Source organism: Chrysemys picta, chromosome 2 (genome assembly GCF_011386835.1).
Source record: "Chrysemys picta bellii isolate R12L10 chromosome 2, ASM1138683v2, whole genome shotgun sequence".
In the NCBI taxonomy this organism is placed as follows: domain Eukaryota; kingdom Metazoa; phylum Chordata; order Testudines; family Emydidae; genus Chrysemys; species Chrysemys picta.
In genome coordinates this window covers 143,415,232-143,442,306 of record NC_088792.1, presented here as the reverse complement: position 1 = coordinate 143,442,306, position 27,075 = coordinate 143,415,232, and the positions used below count along the sequence as shown (strand labels likewise).

At 40.0% G+C, this 27,075-nt stretch overlaps 1 protein-coding gene across 1 annotated transcript in view; it reads left to right on the top strand.

Annotated features, from left to right (window-relative positions):
- The window catches only part of LOC101954073 (cadherin-12), a 326,379-nt gene that overhangs the window by 281,985 nt on the left and 17,319 nt on the right, over positions 1-27,075 (top strand). The window contains 2 exon segments of the mRNA XM_065584272.1: positions 8,857-9,110; positions 25,289-25,425. Coding sequence (XP_065440344.1) covers positions 8,857-9,110; positions 25,289-25,425 — 391 coding nt within the window.

Here is a 27,075-nt window from a genome sequence, read left to right as displayed (position 1 = left end):
CAACATCCTCATGGTGTTGTTCATCATCCCGTCCAGAATACAGCAAAGTTTCTCCCAAGGCTGTTGTTAATCTTCCATCTGCTCTCGCTGACACCCAGTATGTGTAAGCTGTAGTGTCTCATCTCTGTTGTGACCTGAGCTAGTTTCCCTATTTCGTACATTGTCCATACATTACAAAAAACAAGTTTGGTTTTTGTCTTGGTGTTGAGCACTTCAGTCTTCATGCCAGTGGCTTCCTTTCGGCTTTCACCACTAGCAGTCATACGGGTCATTGACTCCTGAAAGCCATCACACACAGTAATGGTCGATTTCTCCATCGCTGTTCCCGTAACATATTTTGTTTTTTATGGGACAGGGTTGTTAGCCCTGTGCCTAACCCCCAACTTGGAGGACCAAAAAGTGTCTTTTTTGTCTGGCCCTTCCCCCACAGACCAATCCAGCATGGTCGAACCTACCAGAAGCAAAAATCCTCGCCGACACAGACTCTGGGGATCATTAGAGAATGCAAGGTGTCCCGCCACAGCAAGGCATGGACACCAGAGGACAGATTCAAGGTGAAGTGGTCCATAAAACACACCTGCAGTCATGGGAGGAAAGGAAGAGAGGAGGGAAAAAAACAGTTGGGGTGTGGGGGGGTTGTTGGTGGTGTATCAATTGTTGTAATCAGCATCAAACCAGTGTCTCTATTGAGTCCATGATATTTAGTGTCTAGCAGTTATGAATTTAAGCTCTCAGGCTCGTCTTTTGAAGATGTTGTGCAGGATGTGGATTGAGAGATCAGATATAAGAGATTGTTTTGTGAAAAGCATTTGTCCACTGGTGAGAGGATGTTTTTGTCTCCTACCATTTTTCTGTCTGAGTTCTTTCAAGAGTGTAGTGACTGTCTGGTTGCACCAACATAGTTGTTATTGGGGCATTTAGTGCATTGGAATGGGTACATCACATGTAATAGGCATGTGTAGGACCCATGCTTCTTGAAAGGTGTGTTGTGGGAGTGCTGATCATCATAGCAGTGGAGATATGTCTGCAGGTTTTGCATCTGTTGTTCTAACAGGGTCTAGTGTTGATTTGAGTGAGTGTGTCCTTGTCTTTAGGGAACTTGCTTCTAACAACTCCCTCCCGCCTCCACCGCCCCAGCTGCTCCCCCCCTTCCTTTCCCTCCTATGACTGGAGGGATGCTAATGGACCACTTCACCTACAATCAGCTCTTGAAATATGTGCTAACTACTTCTGCTAAACAATCTGTTCCACCTTGTATTTAGCTGTGACACTCTGAGTACATTTCCCAGAGATGAAAAAGAGCTCTATGTAAGCTCCCAAGCTTGCCTCTCTCATCAACAGAAGTTGGCCCAATAAAACAATATTATCTCACCCACCTTGTCCTCTCTAATATCTTGGGACCAACACAGATACAACACCACTACATATACCTTTTTCTTAGATTTATATAGCTTATTTCATCCCAAAGGACTTCACAAACTACAGCAGAAACAAACAAGTTCAGTAACAGAAAGAATTCTCACAGTAACAAAAAAGCAAAAGTTTCATTAGCCAATAAACTGTGCTGCCTGTTACTGACAGGACACTTATACTTGCCCCAGGATATATTACAAGAGCACTAAAACCTATAAACTAAGGTGACCCAAGGGAATGTCAAGGGTTTTTGCAGACACTGATACCCAGCATAGCTCAGATGGTCAATTGTAAGAGAGGATACTCCATGTGTGTGAAGTATGGAGAGACGTCACATTTTAACAAGGAGGAGTAGACACACCAAGCCTTTGGCATAGGTAGATACCCACAATAAAACAAAGAATGCTATCAGAAAGATGACGGTGGTCATCAAAAAAGTACAAAGCTAATTAAGTGATCAAAAACAGGAAGTGGAGCTCTTGAGTCCCTGAAGACCAGATCAGCCAGTGTTGCCGGGTTTTTTTGTTTGGTTGGTTGAGGTGGTTTTTTTTTTTTTTTTTTTTTTTGGTAGCAGTTCAAGAATTGAAACATTTACTGCAGGAGTTTGTATAGGCTAGTAAAGTTTTTGGAGCTCCCTATAGATGATTGGGAAATTTATCCTTTGCTTAGACATCTATCACCACCAGTTCACTTTAAACATTCTAGCTGTTATTGTGTACCGTCTGTATACATTTTGCTCATAATTCATTATTACAAGGCTGATTAACTCCATTCTTTGCACACTGCATGCAAAAACAAACATTGCCACACTGTCACGAGATCTGACCTTATAGTCATGGGAACTCAGCCATTTCCTCACTTGCTCTCACTGGGAAGTTGGATTAGATTTTAAGTAGGCCACATCTTTCTGGAATAATTATAGTCCAAATATACCAAAGTACAAAATCAACCCCCCATTCTTTGCCTGGGCCACAGGCTTTCTCCTGAGCATCTATGTCCACCTTGGTGAACTGAGTGAGGCAGAGCTGGAAGCCCCTAAAAGGAAGCTGGCACCTAGTCCAGAAATCAAACTGTTTCTTCAAGGTCACTTCCTTCACCTCTGTCTAAAGTCCTTGACATTTTCTGGGGTCTTAACAAAAAGATCAAAAACAGAAAGGTGCAATGTAAACAGTAACCCCCAACCCCTTCTTTTTCATGGCTTCCTGTGGGTCGCTGAAAGCATTGCCATCTCCAGGCTGTTTTTCCCTGGCCATGTGGCTTCAGATCCTTCTCAGGCTGCCACCGAAGACCAAGAACTCCTCCTGCTGCTTCTTCTCTCCCTGTTGTGAAGGAATGGAGCTCATATGTACATCTTGTTCCTTCTTATCAATTCTGGAAGTAACTGCTAACATTTCCTAGCTGTCCCTTGGACCAGAGCTCCTAGCATACTGCTTGTTCAGCACACATCAGGAACATAGGACACTGTTGGAGCTGGAGCCTTCCTTAACAGACCAGCATGTCCTGTCACTTTTATCTTTAGTTTTACTATTTCAAATCCAGCGCAGGTCAGTAGTTACTGGGGGGAAAACACAGTTACCATCCGTCACTTATTTCGGAAGTTTGTGTTAAAGTTGGTGATCTCCACCCATTTCTGTGGATCAGGTGTTGAAACATTACAAAAACACATCATCCCAATGACAGGTTTCAGAGTAGCAGCCGTGTTAGTCTGTATCCGCAAAAAGAACAGGAGTACTTGTGGCACCTTAGAGACTAACAAATTTATTAGAGCATAAGCTTTCGTGGGCTACTGCCCACTTCTTCGGATGCATATTCCTCGGATGCATCCGAAGAAGTGGGCAGTAGCCCACGAAAGCTTATGCTCTAATAAATTTGTTAGTCTCTAAGGTGCCACGAGTACTCCTATCATCCCAATGAGCGCTCATTGACTTCCTTGTTGGCAGTCTCAACAGATCACATTTTATGTTCATTCAAACCTTGGCCAACCATCACATCCCCACATCCCTCCATGACAGAATTGTGAAATATGGATGTGGCAGCTTGGGGGAAGCTCATACCACCTGTGTCATGCTGTACTTGTTCTGTGGATAAATATTGGAGGTCATGAGGCTGCCTGTCCAGCACTTTTTGTGAGCTCTTCTTTTTCTTCTTGTGAGAATGAGATGAATACATACAGTCATTTTCCCACCTATGTCATTCTTATCAGGATAATTCATTAAGCCACTTTCAATCTATGGCATGTTTTGCAACTTTAGAATTGTAGACAACCTTCTATTTGGGGAGGAAAAAATCTCCATTGCATTTTATTTACACAATTTACATTAGAGTATTATTTCTCAGTATCCCTTCACTTCCATATGGGGTAAGGGAAGCAGTAATATTTCAAAATACCTTTACTTTCAAATCAGAGGGGTTGATGTGCTTTCCTGTTCACACTAAATAAACCAGTTCCTGGTTCCTCTATGAGGCTAAATAATGTGGTTTGTCATTATGTGTTATTTCATTTTAGTAGTTACAAAGTGGCATTGCTATACACAGCTCTGCATACACTGATAATGTTTTACTAGGAGTCTGTATACAGTAGCTAATAGCCGAAACAAAGAGAAGAAAGACAGGGCCTGCCCAGGGAGCCAAACTCCTCTGTTGTGAGACTGACAGGACATCATTACAAAATGCTCCCATAATAGCTCTGCAGCTACATGGTTGAAAAAAATAGCCACATTGGTGCTAGCAGAACTGTCATTCCCTTATGGGAAAAATCCTATGAAATGTAACAAAATGATTGCCTTTCTTTATGGCAGATTTTTTATAACTGTCTATTTAAATTTAATAGAAGTCTATAGTACAGATAAGAATTTTCAATAGGTTTAAAAAAACTATAGAAAGGAGCTCATTACATATTCAACTCGATAGGTTTTTAGCAGAACTTTCCTAGAACCTTGCTTTTTAATAGAACCTAATTTTTTGTGTCTATTAACGTCTTTCATTAATTTTAAAGCATTTTAATCATTACATTAGAAACAGAGATTTCTTGAACATCAAAGTTACTATTTTACTAGCACTAAGAACTTTACGTGCATAATAGGGTTTAGTTACATAGATCAGACACCAGGTGGCAGCACAGATGTGAATTTTTTTGCCAGCTAGAATATGTTAACATACTACAGTTAACTGTCAGGAGTAGGGCACTATATCACTTCTTTTGTGATGTGAGAAGCATCCACAAAAACAATACCAAGGAACTACATTCCAGACCTTGTAAAACTTGAAAAGTTTATAGACATCTAGGCTGGGAGATAGGCAGCTCCGGGCAGGGCCGGCTCCAGCGTTTCTGCTGCCCCAAACAAAAACAAACAAAAAAAGCCACGATCGCAATCGCAACCGGCGGTGGCATTTGGGGAAAAAAAACAAAAAAACCAAAAAGCCGCCATCGGCGGCGGCAGTTCGGCGGCAGGTCCTTCGCTCCTAGAGGGAGTGAGGGACCTGCCGCCCCCGAATTGCTGCACGTGCCGCCCCTCTCCCTTGGCCGCCCCAAGTACCTGCTTGTTAAGCTGGTGCCTGGAGTTGGCCCTGGCTCCAGGATATTCAAGCATCAAAATTTCTGACAGATGCCCAATACACCAACTGGATGCCAGGATTTGAGGTGTATAGAAAAACCTGCACTAATTATCTGCATGGTTGAGGTTTGCAAGCAATCTCATTTACATACAGCTATAGGTTGTAAAGCAAATCTTTCCTATGCCCGTTCTGGAGTTGAATGAAATGAAATGTCTGAGAGCACTTTGGGTAGGTAAGCAGCTAGATGAAGAGGAATGAGGACAGGGAACAACTAATGATGCTTAAGAGCTTCCACACTTCAGTGCACTTGTTTCTTTCTTGTCCAAAATTATATTTATGGGGGGGAGGAGGGGATCCTAAAATTTGAGTCAGTTGGCATCTACAGACATACTTTGACCTATATAAATCCCGTTTACATTCATTTGGCAGGCAGTCTTGCAAATGCAGTATTGCCATGATTAGATAGTGGAAGATGTCACCATTTGGGCCATTTGTATTTTGTCTGAAATAGTGCACTCATCACTAGTGTATTTATTAGTATTATAAAATGTATTATTTTGACCCTTTCCATTCAGTACAGTTTATGTTTCTGGGCAGTCCATATTACAGACTCACTATGCCAGGGAGAGATGGTGAAGCAGACATCCAGTCAGACAGGGCTATCTGCAACACAAGTAACTTCTTTGGGTCCTAACATTATTCCTGCCTAGTGCTAGGTAAAAAATTTTGTCCAAAACTTTTTTTTTCCCAGTGAAAAATGCACATTCAGCAACACAAACTTTTTCCAATTCATGTTGGTGTTGCTAACTCACTGAAGTAATAAAAAAATAAATCTGGATCAAGGCATTCACGTAGACATTTTACAAAACAAAGTGATTGGATTTTTTGGTTCAAAACTATTTTTATTTTGAAATTTCCTTCAAATATATTTTAAAAAATTTGAAACATTTAAAAAAAGCTCAAAATCAAAACTAAATGTTTAATTTGGATTTCAACGAAATGTTTCATTCAACCTGGAATATGGGGTTGTTGATGTGGCACTGGAGGGGAAGGCGACTTAAGGTATGACTAGACTGTGTGTTAAAACCCATGGCAGTGAGTCTCAGACCCTTGTTCTACTGCCTCGGGCTTGCACTATGGTGCTAGAATATCTATGTAGACATTTTGGACTGCAGCTCAGGCTCTCAAGCTCAGGGAGGGGAGATGGGCTTCAGCACCTGTGGCCTTAGCCACAATCTCTACACAGTTCTTTTTAGCACCACAGCACAAGACCATATCTGTAGACCTGTTCTCAGAGACACCTGGCTACAGGTTTTGAAACATCATGTAATCATACCCTTAGAGGCTATCTACGCCCTCCCCCTTCCCCCCCCCCCCCCCCCGCTGCTAACCTGGGGTCCCACAAATCATAAAGCTGGGCCTAAAGTAAAACCTCTGAATATGTATTTAGACACATACTTTACAATTGATCCCTGTCAGTCCAATTCTGCAGTCCTTAACCAGGAGAAATTCACACTGACTTAATAGCATTTTTTCCTGAATGAAGACAGCCCAGTTTAATATTAGCAGCACATCATAGTCAAAGTTTTCAAGCTTGATTATTTACATGACATATATAGACTTAGATGCTTAACATTAAGTCCCCAGCTTTGAAAAGCTTGGCCATATAGTCTGTTAAAAATATAGAGCCTTTCACCGGGATTTAAAACCATTATACAATGTGTTTAGCTGGTATAAATCAGCATAACTCCATTAACTTTAATGGAACTAGTCCTATTTATGCCAGCCCAGCCTCTGATCAATTACAGTCTTGTTGTGACAAGGGCAGAAAATGGCAGAGTTTAAACCCATGCTAGAAATGAAAACTGATTGGGAGACAATGTAGCAATGGTTATGATGATGTAAATGATATAAACATTAAACTATTCTTGCTGCAATCCTACAGTTGTAACCTAGTGTTTTTCTTCAAAAACCATATCCTTTTAAACTGAAATTTTCTAACTTGGCTATTATAACTAAAAGCCACTAGATGCCAGTATTATCTAAACATCAGGAAAAGGCTGTTTCAGTAAAATGCTAGAGTGTAATCCAGCCAAATGCTGTATTGATAGTAAAGCTTTTGTATCTTTCTGACTAGATATGAGTACAATAATGTACAGAATATCACTGCAATAATGCACAGAAGAGATATCCCTGGTCACTTTACTGAAACCAAGAAGACTAGATTCTTTTAAAATGAAAGAAATTCAAATCAAAGTAGTCCCATTTTAGCATAAAGAACAGGAGTACTTGTGGCATCTTAGAGACTAACAAATTTATTAGAGCATAAGCTTTCGTGGACTACAGCCCACTTCTTTGGATGCATATAGAGTGAAACATATATTGAGGAGATATATATACACACATACAGAGAGCATGAACAGGTGGGAGTTTTCTTACCAACTCTGAGAGGCCAATTAAGTAAGAGAAAAAAACTTTTGAAGTGATAATCAAGATAGCCCAGGGTCAGTGTTTTGGAACCTATCCTTGTAACAAAGCCCGATGCCAACGCTGTCCACATATCTATTCAAGTGACATCATCATAGGACCTAATCACATCAGCCATACCATCAGGGGCTCGTTCACCTGCACATCTACCAATGTGATATATGTCATCATGTGCCAGCAATACCCCTCTGCCATGTATATTGGCCAAACTGGACAGTCTCTCCGCAAAAGAATTAATGGACACAAATCTGACATCAGGAATCATAATACTCAAAAACCAGTGGGAGAACACTTTAACCTGTCTGGTCATTCTATGACAGACCTGCGGGTGGCTATCTTACAACAGAAAAACTTCAAAAACAGACTCCAACGAGAGACTGCTGAGCTGGAATTGATATGCAAACTAGATACAATCAACTCAGGATTGAATAAGGACTGGGAATGGCTGAGCCATTACAAACATTGAATCTATCTCCCCTTGTAAGTATTCTCACACTTCTTATCAAACTGTCTGTACTGGGCTATCTTGATTATCACTTCAAAAGTTTTTTTCTCTTACTTAATTGGCCTCTCAGAGTTGGTAAGACAACTCCCACCTGTTCATGCTCTCTGTATGTGTGTATATATCTCTCCTCAATATATGTTTCACTCTATATGCATCCGAAGAAGTGGGCTGTAGTCCACGAAAGCTTATGCTCTAATAAATTTGTTAGTCTCTAAGGTGCCACAAGTACTCCTGTTCTTTTTGCGGATACAGACTAACACGGCTGCTACTCTGAAACCATTTTAGTATGTATGTCTGTCAAGCAACTACAACTTGCGGTACCCAAACTGCCATGTTGCATTCAATCCACTATAGGTTAGAGCTGTTGCCAATTTGCAAAATAAAAATCTGGATTAGGACTATATCCCCTACTCAAATTCTTCAGGTTTGTTGGGTGTTCCTGGCTTTTTCTTCATAATAAAAAGAAGAATTCGGGTCTAGGTTCAGATTTCAAGCCAAACCCTAAAGTTTGGTTTGGACCCACCTCTATGCAGCAGGATTTTGGGTTGGACCCATTTCCACCATAAGTGTTCTTTCTGTTGTTCCTTGTGGTTAAAGGAAAAATGGGGCTTGGGTTTAAAGTACTAGAGTGGGATACAGAAGATTCTGGTTCAATTCCCAGCTCTACCCCAACCCTTTCTGTGTGGACTTGGGCTTGGTTGGGAGCCACCATAATGCTAATAATAAATATTATAATCCAACTATTTGGAGGGATCTCAAATCTGCTGAGAGCGCCTGGGAACTAAGCTTGCCAATCTCTGATACATCAATAGCGGTTAAACTGTACAGTCTGCAGAGACTTTTACAAAGCGATTTTGCCAGATCTGATGATGTTTTTTTGTCTGTCCTTACCACAGCCATTAGACTTTGAAACAAAAAAGGCATATACCTTTAAAGTAGAGGCCTCCAATGTTCATCTTGATCATCGATTCCACTCTGTGGGTCCATTCAAAGATACAGCCACTGTGAAGATCAATGTGTTGGATGTGGATGAACCTCCAGTTTTCAGCAGGCCTATGTACACCATGGAGGTTTATGAGGATACTCCTGTTGGGACGATTATAGGTGCTGTAACTGCACAGGACCTTGATGTTGGCAGCAGTTCTGTTAGGTAAGGAAACATTTTCCTTCTTACATACCTTTCATACAAATCAAACTCAGAAAAGTTCAAAAAGAGAATTATATAAAGTTTGCAGAGGATAGGTCCATCAATGATTATTAGCTAAGATGGTCCACGACACAGCCCCATGCTCTGGGTTTCCATAAGCTTCTGCCTGCCAGAGGCTGGGAGTGGATGACAAGGGATGGATCACTTGGCAATTGCACTGTTCTGTCCATAGCATCTGGCACTAGCCACTGTCAGAAGGCAGGATCCTGGGCTAGATGGAACATCGCTCTGACCCAGTATGACCGTTCTTATGTTCTTGTTTTCTAAATTCATTCTGAGAATGAGATTGAATGGATCAGGAGAATGGTAATGGTATATGAACCATTTCACATGAAAGTCAAAATCCCAGGTAATTGTTGCTGAAAGTAATTATAAAAAAACGTACATGCTGCACTGGGTGGCATATATGAAATGAGTTGGTCTATATATATATAGTAGATACTGGAGAACAGGAGTCCATATCACAAAAAGCACCGTACCAGTTGGCATTAACTAACACCCTTGACCTCAGTAGAGGTTCTGGGTACTGAACAGGTATGGAGACTTGTGTCATACCGAGGCGGAGTCCATCAAAAACTGTTTAGAAGTACATTGGGAGCAAACGTGGAAAGGCAGGGTGGGGGAATTGGCAATGCTTTGGACATACTACACCTATATTATGCATAAATGGAGGAATATCAGTGCTGCACCTTTCCCAAGCAATAGTCTTTTTGTCACACTTTATATTAAGATTCCATTCATAAATAGTTTATAAAGAGTAATAAATGATTAATCAATTGTTATAGATTGTTAGTGTCAAAGAGGTAAATAGGCTGCATATAACAATCCATCGTTAACACCTTCTAATGATGTGCTCATCACCATTTATTATGCATGGTATTCATGTCTATAACATGAATAATTTATTAACCCTTTATTTAAAAAATGGAACTTCACTATAAAGTGTGACAAGTCTCATTCTTTCTAAAACTGCCTCAGACTTCCAGAAAAAAAGTCTGATGCTAATGATAAATATACTTTATGTAAACAGAATTAATGGGTCTGATTTAGAAAAGGCACATTAATGACTGCATAAAATTAGATTCTCCTAAAATACCACATGTAGTTAATATGTTAAAAATAATTTACTCTACTCTAGTCTTGACACTTGAGTTCACATGTTGGTGGAGATTACATTTAACATGTGAAAATAAATGTTAATCTTGTAATTGTCCATAGTAACCATTGCCCAGTGGATCTCCAAAACTACAGTACACAATTCAACAAAAATGCCAGTCTTTTCAGAGGTGCCTAGGACTAGAATGCAAATATTGCTGGAGTTCAGGATCTAACATAGCTGACAGCAATGAAAAGGGTGATTTCATTCCCACACGTAGTTCTTGTGCGTGCCCATCCTGCATTCTTTTACACCACAAGATGGTGTAGTTTCATATAGACGGGGGGCACATGTTACATTCCCTCCTCTCCCACCTGGTGGGAGGGGAGGGAATGTAACATGTGCCCCCTGTCTATATGAAATGCCACTAACAAAGGGCCAGGTTGTGAACCCCTTCCCCCAGCGGTGAGCTTACAAAAGTAGTCCCATCAAAACCAATGTTATCTTGAAAATTGGACTCTCTCTTAGGGCCAGATAGTGAGTCCCTTACTCATCTTTCTGAGCAGTTTCTTATTCAAATGGTCCCATGTTAATCTCTTGAATAAGTAACTGCTCTCCAGTGAGAGTAACTGGCTGACAATCTGGCCCTAAGAGAGACCATTTTTCATGCTTGAGTGCCATAGGCCCTGGTCCTGCAACTGAATCTGCCTGAAGGAATTGCTGGTTAAGTCTTGTGGGTGCAGTAGCTTGTGATATTTTTATAGTGAGCAGAGCGGTGTCATGATAAATCCTTTATTATGTATAGAAGCTATATATATAGAAATGAGGTAACAAACTTTCTGCTACTCTGTGTAGCTGTAGTTCGTGACTGCCGTGTCCTGGACTGCTTTGTTTCTGCTCCAGAAGGAAGTGTGTCCCAGGAAACTAAAGACTACATGAAGAATGGCATCTCTTAGTTTCCTGGAGGACTAACTCTATAGTGCATCTTCCCTTTCTTGGATCACTTTCTTGGATCTCTTTCTTAGCTTCCTGACTTAGTTAAAACATTAAACTAAAACTATGGCAAATACAATAACTGATTTAACAATTCTTCGGAGCCCACCCAATGGATCTCATTGCAGTACCGGGGCCTATGTTAGGTTGAGGTGCTCATTTCCACATTTACCCAGTCAAGAGGCGAATTGTAGGGAAGGGATGGGGGGTGCCCCCCCCAGATTTACCTGCCGAGGGCTGGGAAGGAGAAGGAGAAGGGCTCTGTCCTTCTCTCCCTGCTCCTCCCCACCCAGCACATTCAACCGCTCTCCCTGGCAGCCGGGTAGGGAGATGGATGGGACCACTTCTTCCTGAGAGACCCTGGCTGGGAGGTCAAATGCCCTCCCCTTTAGATTGTGCACTGGCCCTCCCCCCCACCCCATATGGCAAGGCACAAGTTGTCTATGCCCTTAGGTGTCCAAGTGCCAGTCTGAGAATCCAAATGAGGGATTAGATACTCTGATTTAGGCTCCCAGATTTGAAAATTGGGCTCATAGGGCCTGATCCAAGGCCATTGAAGTCAGTGGAAAGATTCCTATTCAGTTCAGTGAACTCTGGATCAGGCCCAGCGTGTAGGACTCTTGTGCTTTAAGGACAGATAAGTGAGGCAGTGCCAGAAGGCCAATAGACATACTGGGACAACAAAAAGAAAAACAACTACTAGGTACTGTAGAGGCAGTCCATCTCTCTCAGTTTGACTCTGAAAGATAATGTCTTTCAGCCAAACCATCATGATTTTGGTCCTGAAAACACATACTTATCTCTTCTATCTTATCTCTTATAACTTTCCATCCAAATACCTTTGGGCCTTGGTGCCTGATACAAAGCTCCTTAAGTCAATGGAAAAACTCCTATTTGCTTCATTGAGCTTTGGATGAGTCCCTTATAACTGTGGAAATTGCCAGTTAAAGAACTCCCATATTTGGGGGGTGGGGATAAGATGTTCATTGATTACTATTTAACCTGTCTGTGTTCACATATTGGTTAGTTCAAGTGAAATAACATAGATGCAATTATTAATTACTTACGTATTAGAGTTCAATACTCCATAAGGTTTAGATCCTCTAATTGAAAGTGAGAGTCAATAAAGAAAAGTTAGCAAAAGCCTAAATTAGTTACAAAGAGCTGCATGTGATTACAACTTTAAAATGGGTCTTACAGCAATTATGGTCTCTTAGCTATTTAAAATCTTGATTACCTAGTAGGGGTAAATAATGGTCTGTCAGTTTTACAGTATTTTAAAGAAGGAGCTTAAGTAGTGTAACACTGCTTCCAAATATATAGACCCTCTAAGTAGACACAGAACGGCAAGAAATGTTCTCTGAGGTAATAGGCAATATAATGTGCTGGATGGTACAGTTTCTTTACAAATTAATTCATGTTCCCAGAGCTGTTTTCCTAGAGCAGTTTAGCCATTACGATGCCTATTACAACAACAATCTGCAAAACAATGGAGACTAGAATAAAAGACAAATCTGCACCGTATGCAGCAGAAGTTATAACTCAACAGAACAAAGCAGTCTAAAACCGCTCACAGTAAAGGATGCAACACTAGTCACAGCAACTTAATCCACTTTATCAGGCAAAAATGTTTAACTCTGTTTTAAATGTATGGGGAAGGGAAGATAGTAGCTTAATAATAGTGGAGGTTGAATTTAGGGCTTTTGGCAGGGGCTGGGGGGGGAACAGGAAGGGGAGACTATGTTGCTGGAAATCACTGAAAATGCCGAGGTTTATTTTTCTCCAGTAGATGGAATTAGGGCTGTTGAGGTTTCTGAGAAGTTCAGAGTTTGAATAAGTATGGATTGTGGGGATGGAAGTTGACAGAAATATGGAAATGAAGAGGCTCAGAACACACATTCAGAGAAAGAGAAATAGGAAGACATAGAGAAAAGAAGGCACCTTAGGTAGTCAGCACCTGCAAAGATGACTCTATGTGACACTGTTTAAGAACATTGCCCTAGTGCACCTGATTTTCAAACTGTGTTAAATTTAGATTTTAGTACTCGTGGGAGAGATGTTCTGTCCATTTCCATTTCAGTCATACTGCAGCAAGAAATGCTTGGCATAAATGTTAAGATGAAGTCCTGTGTCGTTTGTGGCCATTAAAGATCCCAAAGCACTTCTCAAAGAAAAAGAAAGACAATATTCTCACATGTTGTTCTCAGATTCCTCTAGCCCATGATAGTTACAAGCCCTTCAGGACAGACGAGCATCTGTACTCAAATAAACACTGAGAATTTATGTCATTTATAAATCAGAAAATGTTGGTATCAATTACATCTAATTTCTTTTGGTGGGAGATAGCATCAGGTTTTTTTATTAAAATCATGCTTCCATCTGCACATACTCTATATAGGTTGAGACCAATGTGACATCATAGGGACAAAGCTAAGTAACGAACAAAAATGCCAGCATAAGTAGATGGTGGGGAAATCACAATTACATACAACGATATCTGGAGTATAGAGATTTCTCTAACATTGTGTGAGATTAAGCCACATTTCAAGTGGCACCTTTGAAGATGTCAAATTTCCTAGGAGATGATGTATTTTACTGGATAAGGGATTTTTACCTTTGGTCTGAACTACAGATGTGACTTCAATTAAAATGAGTTTGATATTTTCCTCCATGACATTGCCCTGCAGAACCGCCTTGCTTGACTCACATGCCCTACCTCATGAGCCAGAGAACCATTTAAAGCAAAAAAGCCCTAGCGGCTATGCATTCATCCTGCTCAGATCCAGAATTCCGGAACTAGGATATAACCCCCCCTAATTACATCCTTCTGTACTGTTCGGAACATAAGAAAGGCCATATTGGGTCAGACCAAAGATCCACATGACAGGCTGCTGGGAAAAGGGTTGCTGATTCAGCCCTCTATCAGGCCAGCTCCCATTTAGGGGAATAAATTAGAGCTGGCTGGAGATAACCTGGCCCTAATTGGAGAAGCAGAAACAGCTGCCACCTAATTAGCCTGAAAGAAAGGGAAAAGGCAGGGAGTGGAAGCAGGGAGGTAGCCCCTCCTGCCTGCGTGCACACTGTGATGGGCCAACTGTATATGGCAAAATGGTAGTGGGAACAAGCCTGTGAATAAACTGCACCAGTAAATACTAACCTGAGGATCTCAGAGTGACTTTGTGGATTTAGCAGAGGCAAGAGCCAAGGGGGCCTGCCATGCTCTGTGACAGTTCATCTAGCCCAGTATCCTGTCTTCCAACGGTGGCCAATGCCAGGTGCCCCAGAGGGAAAGAACAGAACAGGTAATCATCAAGCGTTCTTTTGAGATCGATGCTATCTTGGAACAAATCCCTCTTTTCTGCATGGAATTCAACAGCATAGTTTAAAGTTAGCAGACATTCCAAGTTTTAATTCTATAGGTACTTCGCTATCCATGAAAATTCTGAACACTATCTTGTTTGATCAGAGCAGAATTTTGTTGTAATGGTGGGCATGGAGAAAATATGGATTTCTAAATATCCACGTACAATGGTCAGACCCTTTGTTTTAAGATGTGTGGTCAATGAGCATTCACCACACCACTGTAGAGATTGTTCAGAATTCACAGCTCAAGCAAGGAAGGAGAGGACCCACAAACTTTAATAGAAATACCTAGTTCTTACATAGTGCTTATCCACAGTAGATCTCTAAGTGCTCTAAAAGGAAGTCAATATCATTATCCCCATTTTACAGATAGGGAAATGGAGGTGAAGTGACTTGCCCAAGGTCATTCAGCAGGTCAGTGGCAGAATTTGGAAAAGAACTCAGGACTCCGTAGTCCCAGTTCAGTGAGCTATCCACTAGGCTTATAAAAATTGACTACTAGAAAGTCAAATACTACTTTTGATATTTTACTTGAAGAAAACAAAGTATTTGTACTCTTCTAGGGTGAAGAGTACAGCAAATGTGAAAAATCGGGATGGGGGTGGGGGGTAATAGGACTCTATATAAGAAAAAGACCCCAAAATCGGGACTGTCCCTATAAAAGCGTGACATCTCCACACCCTAGTACTCTTCCCTCAGTAGGTGGGCTGTAGATCCATAAAACATAGATTCACTCTTTAAGGCTGGAAGGGACCATCATGATCATCTTATCTGACCTCCTACACATCACAGGTCACAGAACCTCACCCACTCACCCTGTAATAGGCCCATAACCTCTGTCTGAGTTACTGAAGTCCTCAAATCTTGATTTAAAGATTTCAAGTTACAGAGAAACCACCATTTACTTGAGTTCAAATCAATAAGTGGCCTGTGTCCCATGCTGCAGAGAAAAGCGAAAGGCCCCAAGGGGATCGGCCAATCTGACCTGGGGGAAGATTCCTTCCCAACAACAAATATGATCAGTTAGACCCTGAGCCCAGGGGAGAGACCCACCTGCCAGACACCTAAAAAAGAATTCGCCATAGAAACTCAGAGTTCTCCCATCAAGTATCCCACGTCCAGTCATTAAAGATATTTGTTAATAGCAGTCATGGGTGGGCCATATACCATTGTAGAAAACCTCATCATACCAGCCCCTCCATCAGTTTATCAAGCTCTGTCTGAATGAACAGTTTGGTCAGAAAGTGTGTGCTGGTAGCTCGGGAGAGTGTTTAGCACTAAGGGAGAGGGGAAGAATTGGCATAGAAGGCTCCTAAATTTGGTTAGGACCAGCCAGGAAGCAGGAATGAGGGAGGTAAGTGCTCAGCAATGTATAATGATCTGACCACCCACATGTAGTTTAATGGAGCAGCAGCATATTATGATTTTGCCCCCTAGTGGCTAGATTCTGTAAAGAATATGCATTCTGTTGCAATTGTACTTTAGCTCATGTAGTAGAACTGCTGCTTTTGGATGAAAGGTCCTCATTCCAAGCCTCTGCAGCAATGGATTCCTCAAACACTATAAAATGTAATCACTGGATTAGAAACAGTGATTTTGTGTGCTACAGCCATATCATCTCAAACAGTGATCTTGTCATGGCTCAAAATGCATCTTAATCTTGCTTAGGTCATTACTTGGGCTAACCTGTAAAGAAACCCAGGTGTTACAGGGAGTAGTGTTGGTCACTCTGTAAAGTGGTTCTCTTCCCTTAGTCAAAATTGAAATCGTTCCCCACCACATAAAATTACATCCCTGAGGATTTGTGGTAATTAAAGCGCCTACTGCACTTTTCACAAGAACAGTGGTGTTAGCTCTTGAACTCCAACTACATTCTATCTAAATTTCCCTTTTAATTAAATTGGATATGTTAGTGCTAGCTTCCTGTCCAACCTGTTGTATAGTTTGTTGGTGTATATGTCTAAACAGTTGTTGCATTTCATTTAGAGAGGTTCTTATATTTTGGGCCATTGTTTCCTTGCAGCATCATTAATGTAATTTTAAGCTAGGGTTTATTGACAGTCACATATATTTGGGGTAGAAGGTGGTCACATGCTTGGAGTACAGTTTCAGCCTGGGATGGCCCTAGACTTCTAAGAGAAATGTATCAACACAGGACAGTAGCAAATAAACTACTGAGGCCACCTCTTTGTATATGGATGACACGAAAACGCAGACATAAAATGGGATGGTGCTGATGGCATCCATGTGCATCTTCATAATCTTCAATCTGATATTAACAAACTTATTTAGGCCTTAATCCCCAAAGATATCTCCTCCGAGGTCACAGCCCAAGAGGAAGTCAAGGGGTACCAATGACCACCTTCCAGATTCTGGGTTTCTGTGGGGTTTGAACAACCTTCAATGTAAACTGGAGCAGCCTTGGGACTATTCTAATTTATGGCCACCTCCTCACGGCTGGCTATGGGCTGCACAGCACCACAGGATCCCTCAAAGTGCTTAACACTATAGTCATGCCCCTTCAAATCCCCAAATCTACCTGTACCAAACCCCTCGCTGCAGGGTCTGTGAGGCCCCCGTACAGGCCAGAGTAGGTGACAGAATCATCCCACTGTGTGTCCACAGCTCCCATTAGTGTAATTTTGGCACCACTGGTTTTCAGTGTGACACCCTTTTTCTCTTGGGCTTCCTCAGCTTCATTACAGTTTTGAATTATGCAATGAGTTAATGCATCTCAAAGACTAAGATAGGATACTGAATGCCAAATATTTACACTCTGGTAAGTGGACTCAAAGCAGCCAATTCCCACTGGGTGAGAGAAATATTACTAGTATGAAGCTCTGTGGCCTCCTTTACCAGATCTGCTGTCACATATGCTTGCACCACCATTTCCTGAACTGGAAATTTGCTTCCTGGTTTAAGGAGTGGCTCTGGGTGTGTCAGGAGAAGGACAGAAATTGAAAGGGGTGTGGTATAGTGTGGCTCCACTCTCCTTGATTCTTGGTTGGTGTTAAGACTCTGAGGACAGTATGCCACGGTGTAAACTAAAGCTGCCTGGAGACAGGCAGCTGAGAATGAGGGAGCCACAACCAGCTCCCTATCTGCTCACAGTCCACTGTTCTAAGTGTTTTATTTTTCTTTTAAACTTACACATCCCCAAACCATCCTCAAATGCCCCTCCCATCACCAGAGATTCTAGGATGCTATTTAATGTCCACACCATCATGGCCTTCCCCCATGGAAAGCTGGCAGAGCAGGAACACTTTCACATAGTCTGATCTCCCATCTGCAGGCAGTGACAATAAATCAGCCTGTAGCAAACAGATCTCCCACTAATGCTGGATCAGTAGACTCAGATGGTACCATCCTTCCCTCATTATGGACAGGTTAGAGAGAGAGAGAGAGAGAGCACATGCAGAATGGCCTCCACCATTCAGGTCTGCCCCAAACCTCAGCAATATCTAAAGAAGCATTTCATGATCCAATACAGCATCAAGCAGAATGGGCTTCTGAGGCTTTGTCCTTAACCTAATTTTGTCCTGTAGGTTCACCACAGTTGTACCAATGCTGGAGAGATATTGTGCATGGTAAGCTTGTATTGAAGGGGTTAAATGCAAGATTCCTGAAGATGTAAATTTTACTCCAAACATCTAAGCCTGAAATACAAGTTATGGCTTTTCATTCTCTCTCGGTCTTGCAGCACTGCCTGCTCAGTGTACTAGTAAAAATAAAAACAATGCATTTTCCAAATGACAACAGCTTTTGCTAAGATATGCATCTCATCATGAGAAATGCAAAGCAGACAACAGAGCTGACTGAAGATTTTGATGAGCATATGAACAGCATTTTAGATGGGGAGGGCGAGGAAGCGATGAAATTTGTAGACGGGAACAATTGGCAGTTTGGAAGTGTTGATAATTGAAATGCAGCAGATTTTATTCCCCATTTTGTCTAGTGTGTTTTACTAAAATTCGTATGTAAAATTTATAGGGCTTATGAAAAGTTTAACAGCTTTTTTCAGTTAAATCTGATGTAGTCATCAGAATCAGTGAGTATTCCCACAGCCATTGCCTTCATGTAAATTAGTTCTGCATCATGCCAAATAAACATTCACTATTCTCATCAGAAGCTAAGAGCAGTGTTATTTGTTTGTATTGACATTACCTGCACCACATCAGGTGGCCTGCTAGCTGCTGAAAAACATTAATCTTTCACCCTCATTATTTAGAAATGGAGCGAGATTGTAGCTCGCTGTGAGCAAGACTGCAAGTCATGTATTATAGTGTGCAAAGAATTCTAGTCAGTGGAAGTGTTGAATTTCTTCATATGTTTTATATCTAATTCACATGTGAAAGAGCTGGCCATGTGATAAGGTGAAGAGAAATGTTTTCTTCTTCTTCTCTCCAAATGTAGAATTCTCCCTCCACACTCCTGAAGTCACAACTACCCAATGCCCACAACGTGCAAAATTCTGTCTAGCACCAGTGAAAAGTTTAGGGTCTGAGGTCTCACAAAAATCAAAGCTTTATAACACTTTAAAGTCAAAACATTTCTAAATCTAGAAAAGCCATCGTGGGTCATTTATACAGGCGGGTTAGGTATGTTAGTCAAGTATCAGAGGGGTAGCCGTGTTAGTCTGGATCTGTAAAAAGCAACAGAGAGTCCTGTGGCACCTTTAAGACTAACAGATGTATTGGAGCATACACCCATGAAAGCTTATGCTCCAATACATCTGTTAGTCTTAAAGGTGCCACAGGACTCTCTGATACCTTTTACAGGTATGTTGGTGTTACTCTCCCTGAGAGGTTTATACAGTTTCATTTATAGGTGGGATTTTTAAAAGTGCCCAACTGTGACTGTGAAGTCAATGAGAGTTCACTTGCATAGGAGAAGGATTAGTCCAATACTTCTGAAAACCTCACAGTAATGAAGACACTTGGTTTTACAGGTGGAAGGGTACAAAAAAAAGTAATCCCATTGCACATTTTACAGACACGTTACAATATCTGTAAAATTGATTTTATGGAAAATATATGGCACATTTTTTAATGCTTATCCAGTGAGGTGCAAAATGAAAGTTTTTTTTTTTATTATTATTTGTTAGACATGACCTACCCAACTCACTGTTGACTTTGCCAATGGTGAATAATGCAACCATTTCAAATTCATACTAATAAGACCTCTAGATCATACCATAGCTCACTGTTCTTGTACACATATTGTATACTTTGTGTGCTAGTAAAGACATTTAAAGGAGCTTATGGGGAAAATACTGGATGCAAAGTAAGGGTTTAGTGAAGTGAGTTTGTAAGCCACACTGCCTAAGAGGTCTCTGTTTGTTATCTTTGACATTTCTGCCATTTTGTTTGTATTTTGCTTGGCTAATATCCTCCTGCAAGTATTTATGCATTGATGTTATAAATTGTTTGGGACATATTTGGATAGATTGGCTTCTTTAGGGATCAAGCTGGTACCCATAGGGTTACATGGAGGATAAGATAAGAGCTGACAGCAACTCCATTAGGATTTTATTTGGTTTGACCTTTAATGAAATAACAAGGCTTTGAAAATCCTCAGCATAGGTATAGGGAGTTCATGCCCCCATTAAGAGAAGATGAGCTAGCCTTACTAAATTATTTAAAGAGGAAAAAAAAACTTGTGGGGATATATTAGCCTCTTTTGAGCTCTATTACCAGTCCTTCCTGTTTCTTGGCTCAGAATAAATAAAAGATAGAGAGAAAATTCCATGTTGGCTGGATATTATGAGAAACAGTATTAGGTCTTTTTTTTTTTAACCCCATTATTAACCATTCCTATATAAGACCACATTTCCTGCATTGTGGTGGTTAAACCTACTAATTGATTTCTGTTGATATTCACAGGATTTTTATCATTTAAGTAGGAATGCTTCATTATGAAAAAATCCCAATATTAGAACTGGCATAAATCAGTGGTGTGATTTGCCCTATAGGTTTTTAATAGGTTAAAATATGTTAATCTTCACCTAACTTCAAAATAAATATGATTTATCTAAGAAAATAGTAGTCTTATTTGATTGTATTGAAAGATACCTGATACAGGACAGTTAGCCCAACGTATATACAAAATGCTATGGGCACTGGATAGTACAGAGTACTGAGGAGTTAAAAAATCATGCAGAAAGGATTTGGGGACTGTTAACCCAGAACAACTTGAATGTTATGTGGTCCACATCTATGAAGACTTTTGTCTTCTGTGCTTATGAAACATATTTCATCTTTGATACAGCTATTCCATAGGATCATATTAGTTAAAACATGGAAATGGCCTATTAGAATCCATCCTCCTGCAAGACCTTAGAACACAAAAGAAGATTCAACTAAACCTAAACCTTTGTAAGTACAGATAAGGATCCCAAACAATCTTAATGTTGTCCCAAATATGAAGGCCCTGAGAAAAAGAAACCACTCTCCGACTATCCTGTCTAGCCATAATAAGAAGTTTAACAGCATCACTGACCACAAAAACCAAAATGACTTATTTCTGATCAGTGTTGGTTGTACCAGTCGTACCAGTCCTAGCTGCCCTTAACAGCCATGAAGAGCTCTCTGAAGAAGACATACTCGTAATACAAGCTTGTGATTGAATAAATAGCAAACTGAAGGCAATCATTCATCACTCTTGATTAGAATTCCATGTGTTGCCAATTACCGAGGTGTTATTAGACACAGACCCTAGTTTACCTACCTGTATAAATCTCCTATGTCCACATCAAGAAATTATGCAATTTCCACAAAAAGGACAAAGGTTAGTATGATAACAAAGGATCTCAGTGAGTAAGATATGTATGTGTGAACCAGTGCTCTGTGGTGCACATTTTTTATGCTCTAGACACAAGGTGTTTTCTCCCAAATTTATGTTCTTCATGCCTTTAAAAAAAGGTTGCAATCCAAGAATAACTCATCCTATAAAGTAGATATGAAAGAAACAAGGAAATTGAGATAGGAGGCTAGGAGGACAGAGTTAAGGTTATTTGCACCTTTTTAACTTCATTACTTTAAAATATTTGGATTTCTTTTGGGCATAATTTTAGAGCCAAATGTTGTCAATTTCTTCTTGTATTTTTGTTTTTTTAAATAACTGCAACATTTTTCTAAGTCTTTAATCTTTAATTTGTTATTATATAGTCAACTTTAATTCCAATTTAATGAAAACTTTGACTGTGAGTATTACTATATTTAATTAGATTCTTAGTGTGAAATATCTATTTGTTTATAATCAGACATCAGAGATGGCAAAGACCTAAGAGATCACCCAATACATCTTCCTGCCAATGCAGTATTCTTCCATTCAATAAATGTATTATGATTTTGCCCAAATTAGTTTTTAAAATGTTCAGTGATAGGACTTTTGTCATTTCTCTCAGGAAATGACAAAAGGCAGCTTAATATGTATCACTGCCAGGAAGATTTTGTTATTGAACCTACATTTCTTTCCTAATTGCATCACGTATTCTTGTTATATCCCACTATATAAAACTAAATAATACTCGTCCTTTTTTGGTATTTAAACCCTTCCGTTATTTGTAGACCATTATCATGTCTCTCCTGTCATCTCTTATACAAGGTAAACATATTTTAGCTCTTTTAATGTTTCCTCAAAATTAACTGTTTCAAGACCCAGAATTATTTTAAATACTGTTCTCTGAACTCCCTCCCATTTGCTGATATCTTATTTGTCATGTGGTGCCCAAGACAAAATTCAGTTTTCTTGGTATCATTTACCAGAAACAGGGTCTATTATCTCCCTGCTACATTACATAATGCCTTTTGCAGACTTTTGTGCAGCCATATCTCAAACTCAAGACTAATTTGCTTTCTTCCAGTCCACCACCACCTGTCCTCATTGTTGCTTCCCAGGTTCGTTCCCCCCTGGGAATTACATGTATAATTATACAGTGTCCTTAATTGGCACATTTAAAAAAAAATCAATCTCATTTTATTTTCTTCCAGGCTCTTTAGGTCCCTCTGTATTATTTCCCTAACCTGAATGGTATTCATTAGAAAATAAGAACGGACATACTGGGTCAGACCAAAGGTCCATCTAGCCCAGTATCCTGTCTTCTGACAGTGGCCAATGCCAGGTGCTCTAGAGGGAATGAACAGAAAAGGTAATCATCAAGTGATCCATCCCCTGTCGCCCATTCCCAGCTTCTGGCAAACAGAAACTAGGGACACCAGCCCTGCCCATTCTGGCTAATAGCCATTGATGGAGCTATCCTCCATGATCTTATCTAGTTCTTTTTTAATCCTGTTATAGTCTTGGCCTTCACAACATCTTCTGGTAGGGAGTTCTACAGGTTAACTGTGTGTTGTGTGAAAAAAGGTATTGGAATATTTTTCTTCCTTAGAAGTATGGTTCAATATGCTATTAGTAAAGTAACAGCAATAGAGAAAGTGATTAAATGCTGCAACCACTGGACACAATTGTTCAATTAATTTGATGATGGTGATTCCACCACTTTTTCAGACCATTGCCAGCACTATTAGCATAAATAGCCCATGCTGTTTTCATAAGTATGGCCATTTTTTGTAAGGATGGTCAATTGTTCTCATCCCAAATTGTTCTCAATCCCAGTGAAGTCAGTAGGAGTTTTGTCATGGACTCTGAGGGAGCAGTGTTAGGTCCAATGTGTGGGAATTAAATGGTTAATCCTGGATCCTGTAAACACATATGCACATGAGTAGTGTTATTGGACTCATATTCATCAAGTTAATGACATGCATTAGGGTTTGCAGGCTGGAGTCCCAAGGCCTGCAAACATTTATGCATGTGCTTAACTATAAACATAAGATTGATCCTATTGACTTCAGCAGAACAATTCACTTGCTTAAAATTAATCACATGCATAAGTGTTTGTAGGATTGGTACCTTAAACTGTAGCCTCCTAGGTCCAAGGACCTGAAGTCAATAGAAAACTCCCACTGATTTCAAAGGGCTATGAATCAGATCCTGAGTCATCTTCTCTGATTCATGCAAAGATATTTAAGCAAACATAACTGACATAGGCATCAAAGAGGGGAAGATAAATGAAGCTGCCTTCTCATGATCGTCTCCAGTATATTTCAGCATTGATCACAAATTAAAACATGTAGCAGACACACTTCATTAAACAAGAAACTTCTGAAAGCATACTGCCATATTTTACCTATGAGAAAGACAAGGTGGGTGACCTTTTACTAGACCAACTTCTGTTTGTGAGTGAAATAAGTGTTGAAACTCCAGAGAGCCCTTTTCAAGTCACTATGAAGCTTGAAAGATTGTCTCTTTCACCAACATAGGTTAGTCCAATAAAAGATATTACCTCACCCACCTTTTGTCTCTCATATCCTGGGACCAACAACACTATAAACAGCACATTACCTATATCAATGTTTCTTTCTGATAAATTGTATGTAACAACTTACTTTGAACACTGACACCCACATTTTCAAAAATGGTTGTCTAATGTTGGTCACCTACATCAGACCATTGCAATTCAGTTGTATACAGCTATACACCATGCCTTTAACTAATAATTTGCAAGGATTTTAAAATTAAGATGTGGACTGGCGAAGCTGGCTGCTAATCAATAATATATTTCACGTATATATAGGATTTTCTTGGAGGGCATGTATATTTGTAATGAAAGCAAACATCTCCCAAGGAATACTTCATCTCAGTCATGAACTTTAATTTAACTCTTCTCCAATTGAAGTTCTTGAGTTTTAGTTTAAGATGGTTTAGGCTAGGATATGTCAAGCACCGCTTTTACTCATCACTTCATTCAGCAGTGAGGAAAAGTCTGGTAGTCTACTGCTTGGCTTTACAGTACATATATTTTCTTCCTATAAATCACAGGTAATGAGTGAGAGTGATAGCAAATGGGATACTACTTTACATTTACTCTCACTGGTTCACAAGAGAGTGGAGGGAGCATAAAATCACAAGATGTGTGAAGTCCACAGTCCTCCGATATTTACATTCTATTAAATTCACCTACAGTTACGATCAGTTTTATCCTTATTGTCTACTTTTCGCAAATGACTGTGTCCATTCCACCCTGCCTACTATTCAAGCAATGGCAGCTAGATGTGCAGCTGTTGTTACCTGATAATGAAAAAGAAAAAGGAATTAGTAGCTCAGGGCACTGCATTGGAAAAAATATTATTCTCTTATGATTGCAAACAGTACCATCAGATGAGAAATTACACTAGAAATTAATTTGAATTCAAGGGGAATGGTTTTGGAACAAATTATCAGACTGTAAACAGAGCAATGCACAGACAAGCACATCTACTTCTTCTATTAAGTCCTTCCTAGAACAAAAACACACGGAGCTTGATTCTCTGCTGTGCCAGAGCTTTGCTTGGCACAGAAGGGCTCAAAGGAAGTGATTTGTTGTAGTGATCGGAGGTCATTGAGGCTGGGTAGCATGTGATGAGTTTGTAGGTATCAAGGGCTTAAAATAATACGAACTTTAGTAGTACTAAATCTTACATTATTTCCCATTTCCCCTTTACTTTGAAATAAAGAAATCATTGTTTACAAAGCGGGGGCGGGGGGGAACAAAACACGTCAAGCTAGCCTTGCTGCCAGTATGATAAATGCATAATCATTGCATATTTGCATCTACTTTTTTCATATGCAGGTACTTCATAGATCGCAAGAGTGATTCAGACAGCTACTTTACAATAGATGGATCTGAAGGAACCATTGCAACTAATGAATTACTGGACAGAGAAAGCACCGCACAGTACAATTTCTCTATAATTGCAAGTAAAGTTAGTAAGTATGGCATGAATTGAATTAAGATGCTAAAGTGGTGTCTCTCAGAATACAATGTTCAGAAGTGAGCCTCCTCTAAAATGTTTATTAGTATGAAATGATTTAAGGATGCATAACATGTATCAGTTTGGTAAGGCTAAGTATCATATTCAAATACTCACATATAGTCAGGTTTGATCCTGTACTCCTTATGCAAGCACAGTTCCCACTGAAGTCAATAGAAATTTTATCAGAAAGAGGTTGGGGTTAAAGGATGATATTAGAACATGCATTTTCCTGGGACTATTGTGATTAAACAATTGATAACTGTGGTGTAACTACTGTAGTTTGTGTCTTGAATGCGTACTGAACTTTTAAATGGAAAATAGTACCTCCTTGCTGCCTCTGTGGGTGTTACAGAAGAGAAAGCGAGTTGGTGCTCTCACATGGAGACCTTTCTCTTGTTCTTTGTTTTGTTGTTTACTTAATAAGATCAAGTTGAGGACAGTCAAGGAGAAAGCATACCTTTCCTGTTTGTGTGGGGAAGAGTATAATGGTTATTTTAATTCCCAGACAAAAACTATATTAGAATGGAGTTAAGGTTGAGGTGATACCAGTAATGGAAGGCTCTGTGTGAATTCACCAGCCTGATCCATCTCTCCTCTCAATCTGCCCAAGCCCCCTGCCTAATCACTCCCCTGGTTGTCTTCTCCCATGCTCTTCTCTGTGCCTTCTTTTAATCTGCCCCCCCCCATGTTGGGAATTCCCTCCTTCTCATGGGGCATCAAGCAAGCATCCCGCTCTTCATTCACATCCTTCTGTACAGCACACCTCTTTCCCTGTCAAAGTTAATTCTCCTAGGTATGTTTCATCCTTTGGAAAAAAAAACGGTTGTTCGATCATCTGGCATCTGATCCACAGAAGTCTTTCCATTGACTTCAATAGGCTGTGGATCTGGACCCCTGGTGCACTTTACAACAGTACTGTATTGATTATCCGTTTTAGAATGTATGTTACAGAGGCAGGGACCATGTTTTCCCTTATGCATTATTCAGCAATGACTACTCAATAAACAATATATACTAATAACGTAGAAGGTAGGACTTTATATATTATTATTATTAAAACTTACTCCTGCTGAAAAAAAAATCAGTTGTAGTTATCCCAAACTGAGCCGGAGGAATATCCCTAAAGGCTGAAGATAGAACAGGAAATAAAACAAAGTGCCTATGCACTTAAACTGAAGGAGTCATCTCATTATGTATATACCCTAAATCTGTGACTTCTGACCTTACCTTTGCATGGGGGAAGTACATTTTCTTGAGTGAATTAGAAAAAAAAAATAGGCCAGCAGAATTGTAATCTGATTTCAGAGAATTTGAAAGGCATGCAGAAATGGTGTTGCAGCATGGAGATCTCTTAATAGGCTGTGCTTAAGCAAAGCTTAAATATTTAGATTTATTGGTAAGTAATGAGCATTTTCGATTTGCGAACTTGTCCTGAAATAAGGCATTTGTTCTAGCGAACTCATTGTGAATCTATTATTCTCACAGACTCCAGAGTAATTAAAAAAACAGGTAAAAAAAAAACAGGTTCACTTCAACATGGCATATAAAGGGAAATACAGTTATAGTAATTTGTGCTTATGTTAAGAGTTGTTGCATGTAGCCC